This window comes from Apaloderma vittatum, unplaced genomic scaffold (assembly GCF_000703405.1).
Source record: "Apaloderma vittatum isolate BGI_N311 unplaced genomic scaffold, ASM70340v1 scaffold5393, whole genome shotgun sequence".
NCBI classification, from domain to species: Eukaryota; Metazoa; Chordata; class Aves; order Trogoniformes; family Trogonidae; genus Apaloderma; species Apaloderma vittatum.
In genome coordinates, this window is record NW_009706285.1 from 21774 (window position 1) to 28949 (window position 7176).

A 7176-nucleotide genomic window follows, 5' to 3' on the forward strand; every position below is an offset into this window, starting at 1 on the left:
CCCCACGCAAAGCGAACACAGGACAACTTGTTTTTAACACCTGGCCTGCTTGGCTCTGGGGGCTGGTACCAAAACTTGTCTTTTTGCAGTGAGAATTAACAAGCATTCCCCCAGCCACTCTGTGCTGTGGTAATGAAAGGGAACTTCTCATACTGAAATGTAACTTCAAAAATTACTTAAGAGGACTTGAAGTACATCTGGCTGCTCCCAACAGTTACTCATGGCAGAACTTTAAGTAAATACTTCTCTCTGCTGGTTTTTTTCATTGTAGAAACTGCTGAAAATATTGGATTTTCTTGTGAACTCTTAACGGATGAAACAACAATCTTCTATGGAGAGGATACCAGGCAAGTAAAAAGGTTTCTTCTGTGGAAATTAGAAATGTTACAATTTAAAAGTTAACCCAGCAGTAACATGGGTTTGTCCCACAGTGACTTTTCAGCTACTGAACAATATTTCTTCGCAGTTCTTCAGCTGCACATAGCCTGTTTCTTTTGTTTTTTTTACAGAATTGTAATTTTACAAGGAAGCTTCTTAATTGTGGGTAAAGGTATTCATTCTGTTTGCAGGTTGTGCACTCTAGGTCAACAACTGTTGACATTAAATTTGTCCTGTAGTTCAGGCAAGCCTGGACCCCTCACCCGAGACGGGCGAAGCAGGTCTGTGCCTGACTCGTTCTTCCTTTATGTGCAAACCAGTGTGATCCTCTCTTCACTGTTGCTTTAGCAATGCTCAGAACATCACTTCATATGTGGCAAAAAAAATCCTTGCAGCATATATTGCATTTCTTTCTTGCAGATTTTTACAGTCTGGGACTTAAGTCTGAGCTTCAAGCTTATCCTTGATTTTTCTGTAATAGTATCTACCTCTCTTTGCAGTGCTCTCCTTCAAACCAGGTTGGAAAACCAGAGGAACAGAGCTGGATCAAATACACATTCCTCCCTAAGAATGAATGAGACCTTCTTCCAGGGTAGTAGAGATCGTGCTTTAATAATCACTGGCTCCTGGCTGGTATGTACCAAAGATGTTCTTCTGTGTATTTGAGATTTAGGGGTACCTCAAGTCACACTGTCCTTCACTGAGGACTCTGGTCATTTGTCTGCTTTGCTAAATCAATCAGCGAAAATTCTTTGGCTGCCAGTTGAATGCATCTGTGCTATTTGTGTGCAGATATTTTGGGTTTTGGAGGTTGAAAAGTAGCGCTTGATAAATTAAGGCGTGTCCTGGGCCCTTCAAATCACCCTGGTAGCTGCCATCAAAGTAAAGCCAAGCCCCTGCAAAAGCACAGTCTGATTATTGCAGGATTTCTTTTTTGTGGGGATTCTGGTCTAATGGAAGAAAAAAAAAAAAAAGAGGTGAGTGCCAGCACTACAGGATGCATGGCTTCAGTGTAGGCACAGAAATCATGCTTGAAATGCAAGAGGAGTGAGAAAAGGGTAGAAGGAAGAGCCACGTTTCCTGCTCAGTCCTGCAATGTAGTGCTCTCCCAGGGGCTCAGAGGGCAGAGAAGAGCTTTTAGCGGCCAGGTGACTGGCAGCCACTCAGTGACTATTGGCCACCCTGTTGGCAAGCGGCTCGTAGCACCTGTGACGGAGCAAGTCCAGCGAGCAGGTGAGCACCATCTGCCCCTTTCCGCGTCCCAGCCCCGAGCCTCTGCACAAAGGACTGCACGTCCGTGTGGGGGGCACAGGGAGCGGACTGGGGGGCCCTCAAGGTCATCTATCAGGAGCATCACGTAAAACTGCAGGTCTCTGCTACCCCTGCTCCAGCTGAGCTGCCCCAGAGCTAACCCCAGTGTTTACAGGACACTTGCATGTGTGATGGGCATAGTCACGCTCCCTTTAGGACATGGGGAAATGGAAGAGAGCCAAGTTTAATACTAGAATGTTTTCAAAAGCAGATTTGTTCCCATCAGAAGAAATGTTCCTTTGAACTCTGCAAGAAGTGCTGTGACACCAAGTACAAGTATTTTGCTTTTGTTAATCTCACTGAGTACGTTGTCCTTGTTTCCATAGCTCTTAGTTCACTCTGCTGCACGAGCATTTTATTAAAATCCTGTACATGGGCGATGGGAGCGCAAGGAAGTGTGTGGTGTAGGCCGTGCTTGGAGTGCAATTTGAAACAGTATAGAAGGGAGCGTAATACGTTTTTGTTACACAGAATGAAATCCTGCTAGAGAAGAAAAAGAAGAAAAAGAAACTTAAACTGAAATTCCCCAGAACAGCGGAAGAAAAGAAAAAGCAAATTGAGAAGAGGAGAAGGGCTGAAGCTTACAAAGAACAGCAGCAGCAGAACTTTGTTGATTTGGCCTGCGAGTGCAGGGCTGTGATCTGCTGCCGAGTGACTCCGAAGCAGAAAGCCATGGTGGTGGAGCTCGTGAAGAAATACAAGAAAGCTGTTACCCTGGCTATTGGGGACGGTGCCAATGATGTAAACATGATCAAAAGTAAGGCAGCTGTCAAACTTCTCTCAGTAGGAAAGATCTCTCCTGGGCACTCTCCTGCAGTCTCTTCACTATTACTCTTTGTTCAGAAGACTCTCCGTCTGTGTCGTTACCCACTGGGGGTTTGTTAGCTTCTCTGCCTGTGCTTTGCCTGTTTGAGGAAGCCCTTTGTGAAATGGTTAGTGGTTTTTGCTGACATATTTTAGCTTTTTCTGTAGACAATCCCTGAGAAGGGACTTGAATTACAGCTGTTACCGTGTTGTAGGTTACAACAGTGTAACATGAAGAACAAAGCAATAGCTTGGCTGCCCCTTGCTTGGAGGCGTGAGCCATCCCGCATCGCAGCTGCTGCTCCTGGAACCACTTCTGAGAAATCCCACTGAGACAGAAACCTCTGGGGGACAGTTTATGTTACAAGTGTGTTTGTCAACTGCCCGGCCGGTTCGTTCAGGGGGTTGCTTGCTCTGTCTCATGGCTTAGTTCTCCCTTGGTCAAATTTCCCAGTGTCCGCTCTGGTGGAACACGCACTGAGGGAGAACTGGAGCGACCGTGGAGGCGTGAGCAGCAAGTGACAGTGCAGGGAAGGGCTTTTGCCTGTGCTGTTAGTCTTTACTGTGGGCTGTGCGCCGCACGCAGAAATAACATGGGGCAGAAGAACCCGCAGCAGAGAGAGTAGGAGCGAGTAGGTTTTCCCTCGGTCGTGTTGTTCCTCTCCCTTTGTTGGACATGATGGTGTTTCTCTTGTTACCTAGCTGCCCACATTGGAGTTGGAATCAGCGGCCAAGAAGGGATGCAGGCCGTCATGTCAAGTGACTACTCTTTTGCGCAGTTCCGCTACCTCCAAAGACTGCTGCTGGTCCACGGACGATGGTCGTACATTAGAATGTGCAAGTTCTTAAGATACTTTTTCTACAAAAACTTTGCTTTTACGCTGGTCCACATCTGGTATTCGTTCTTTAATGGCTTTTCTGCCCAGGTAAGAAGGCATGCTCGTGTGTAATATTAACAAGCAGATCTTCCTTTTTGGCAGTGCAGGATAGCGAAGGCTCAACAGGGGAGGCAGTAGGAACCTGGCATTATCATTGATAATTTCCTCAGGAGAATAGGTGAAAACTACTAAGGTGTAGTTAGTTACAAGCTAAGCAGTTGGGTATGATTTCACAACAGTCAAGTCGCTATCATGGTTGTACAGGGAAGAAGAGATTGTTATATAGCAGTTTGGAAAACCTTTCCCAACCCTGCTGTGCAAGATATTCATAGGAGAAGTGAGACTGTACATGTATGTATCAGTAGGAAACCAAGCTCAAAATTTTTTATCTTGACTGCTGGCTAGAATGACTTGAGCCGTGCTTGCTGTAACTGGCAGAATTTGGTGTTCCTGCAGTGGTGAAAGGTTGTGCTGGAAGGACTTTGGGAAGGGAGATGCAGCTCGGTGGGTGTAACCAGAAAACGGGCAGGGGTCACTGCAGCGTGGAGGGGAGGGCCGCAGCCACGCAGCCCTGCCTGAGGCGAAGGCTCTTTGCTGCCGTGGGAACTGGATGCCTATGACAGAGCAAAAAAAGAACATGGAAAGAAACCAGGGTGCCCAGACTCGTGTGTGAGGTGCCAAGCGCCCGTCACAGTCACGAGCGCCCATGTAGGGTGCCCAGTTGTGTCAGTGTTCCCGGGCAGGTAATGCCCTGGGTTGGAAGGAGCAGGGTGATTAATGCAGGCTAAAAATAGTTTCAGCAGAGATTTGAGCTAAGGTGCCGCCTGCCTTTTGGGTAAACACTGAGGCGGGTAATTTGGTGCTGTAGCAAAGCGCATGGGAGTTGTCTCGGGACCTAGAAGGTGTAATTTAGCAGAAATCATGAGCTACTGAAATCCCTTCTCTTCTTGCAGACAGCGTACGAAGACTGGTTCATCACGCTCTACAACGTGTTGTATTCGAGTCTCCCGGTTCTGCTGGTTGGCTTGCTTGACCAGGTATTCTCCATGATGTTAACAACAGATGAATCCAAAGGCGTCCAACGTCAGGGCTCTAATTCCACTGAAGCTGGTTGCTGTGTTTTATGTACAAGGCATTTGAAGGGTTTTGCTGGGGTTTTTTGGCTTTAAGAAATGTATTCTTCTTCCCAAGGTGTGAGGTAACAAGAGACAATAAGCAGAGGGTTACTGAAATAGCCAAAGTTAATCAGGTCCGAGGCCTTCGGTGCTAATAATGTTCGTTAAAGGTATTTGTAAGTGCCTGCTGTCCTGTGACATGGTTCACGCAGCACAGCAACAGGCAGCCTTGTTAATGGCCTTGCTTCTCCTTCTGAGCTGAAGCTGTAGGACGAACCATTTTTGAATGACTGCATTTGTCAGGTAGCCTTGGTGTGTAGCCTTTGCTTTACCTCAGTGGGACAAGGGCTTTGGCCCTCTCCGCTTGTTTTAACATGCAAGGTTCACCTGCTGATACGGCAAATCAATGCTTCTGCCTTCTTTTGTGATAAAAGCCAAGTCCTGCTGCCCATACTGCTATCTGAAAGGGAAAAGAAAGCTGCTGCTGCCCTTGGGACATTGTGTAGTTGGGTTTCTTGCTCTTCAAAGCTCACAAGGAATTGCAGCAACTTTTTTTTTTTTTTCTTTTCTTTCCCCTTGTATTAAGGACGTGAGCGACAAATTGAGTCTTCGCTTCCCTAGGCTGTATGTTTTGGGACAGAAAGATTTACTTTTTAACTACAAGAAATTCTTCTTAAGTTTGCTTCATGGAGCTGTAACTTCACTGATAATCTTCTTCATACCATATGGAGCTTACCTGAAAACTATGGGGCAGGATGGAGAAGCACCTTCAGATTATCAGTCATTCGCTGTCACAGCTGCATCTTCTCTTATATTTGTTGTCAATTTTCAGGTAAGTACACTTAGGTTCCTCATCTGTGGTGCTTTGAAAACACTTTCTAGTCATGTTTCTGAATGTGTCTACTAAAACCATAACCATATGCAATAAAGATTCCTGGGTTTTGCCTTCTCTCTTCTCTGTCGATGCTGTCTCAGAATGAAGTGTAACAGGATCAGAGATGACCAACTGCTGTCAATCTTCAGAGCAGTTGACATTATTTTGAATTAATAAACTCATTTGGGGCTTTTGTTTGCTTTCAGATTGGCTTGGATACATCTTACTGGACTTTTGTTAACGCTTTTTCGGTATTTGGGAGTATTGCACTTTACTTTGGCATCACATTTGACTTACACAGTGCTGGGATCCACGTTCTCTTTCCTTCTGGCTTTCAGTTCACAGGTCAGTCCTTGTGGTTTGTGTTTCTTCTTCCTGTAACTTGAGCAGAGCTATGACCAAAATAAACAGGGCCTGACATCTGAAAGGAAATTAAGTTAAATACTAATTCACTTCCAAGGAAGAGGTTTGTTTATTTTTGGCCGAGGTTGCTTTACTGGAGTATTTCACATGAATACGGATACGCTGCAATGGAAGCGCTTCATAAAATTCTCTCTGTTATGCTCTCTGCATAGTGGAGTCTCTGAACAAAAGCTTGGTGTTACAGGCAACGGAATACCTGAATGTTACGTTCTGAGGAAAGAAGCTGTGGCTTTTAGTACCTTACTTGTGTTTTATAACTAGTTTACTTGATCATGTCATAAGCTAATTCTTGCTCTTCTTCCTAGGAACGGCTCCAAATGCTCTGAGACAGCCGTACCTCTGGCTGACCATGATTTTATCAATTGCTATTTGCCTACTTCCAGTAGTGGCCCTGCGTTTCTTATCAGCGACAGTTTGGCCGTCGGAAAGCGATAGGGTGAGTCGAGTCTTAGGTTATTTCGGTTAGTTTGGCCTGTGTTAACTTACAGGAGTCAGTACTGGTGCTCATATTAGAGACAGATGTAAAGGTTTGTAAAAAGCAGCGGGTTACCTCCCGCAGACAGTAAATGCAGACGAGCTGTTTTCCCTTGTCATGCCCAAACTGACCTGTCTTTGCATGCGTGAAGGTCCAGAAGAACCGCAAGAAATACCTGGCGGAAGAGCAGCAGTGGAGGCGACGGCCGAGCGCTTTCCGCCGAGGGGTGTCTGGCCGCCGCTCTGCGTACGCCTTCTCCCACCAGCGGGGCTACGCCGACCTCATCGCCTCCGGGCGCAGCATCCGGAAGAAACGGACTCCTCTGGACGCGGTCCTGGGCAGCAGTGTGGCGGAGGCCAGGGGCGACGGGGAAGCCAGCTGACCCGCTGCACTCTGGGGAGAAGCTTCTTATCTCGACAGTTGCACAAAAAGAAAATTTTGAAACAAACTCAGGACATGCGTTTTTAACCAAATGGCATAAGGATGGGATGGTTTTCATGTTTTATCACAGGACTCCCTGGTTTTGGATTCCTGGAAACACAGAAAGGCCAAGAGTTCTCTGCGGAGCTGCTGACCCTTGTGCAGCTCTTCTCTGTCACGTGCAAGTGAAGGATGTGTGAGAATGCAGCACTGCAATCGTTGTTTTAGCAATCCCTGGAATTGCAGACTTTTTGCCATGTTTTATTAATAAGTTGGTGTAAAACTGGAGCTACATTTCGTGTTTTGTCCTTGAAAGCAAACCGCTAAGCAGCAGTTACCTCGTGCGCCGTTTGGTTAAGTTGCACAGCCACGATGGCGGGCGGGCCTGAGCTATTCTCACCCGAGCTTGTGCAGCTGGGTAGGGTATCTCTGGTGATAAACCTTGGCCAGCGGCAGGTTTTATTGGGAACTCTGATGTGTGTAGGTGCGGCTTCTGTT

General features: G+C 46.4%; 1 protein-coding gene across 1 annotated transcript in view; it reads left to right on the forward strand.

Annotated features, from left to right (window-relative positions):
• Window positions 1-6640, forward strand: part of ATP8B1 (ATPase, aminophospholipid transporter, class I, type 8B, member 1) — an 18080-nt gene extending 11440 nt beyond the window's left edge. Inside the window, exons 19-27 of the mRNA XM_009865716.1 lie at window positions 272-347; window positions 879-1011; window positions 2161-2446; window positions 3196-3419; window positions 4325-4408; window positions 5073-5318; window positions 5567-5705; window positions 6089-6219; window positions 6410-6640. Of these exons, the coding sequence (XP_009864018.1) occupies window positions 272-347; window positions 879-1011; window positions 2161-2446; window positions 3196-3419; window positions 4325-4408; window positions 5073-5318; window positions 5567-5705; window positions 6089-6219; window positions 6410-6640 (1550 nt within the window). The remainder of the gene's footprint in view (window positions 1-271; window positions 348-878; window positions 1012-2160; window positions 2447-3195; window positions 3420-4324; window positions 4409-5072; window positions 5319-5566; window positions 5706-6088; window positions 6220-6409) is intronic.
• Window positions 6641-7176: the final 536 nt, after the last annotated feature.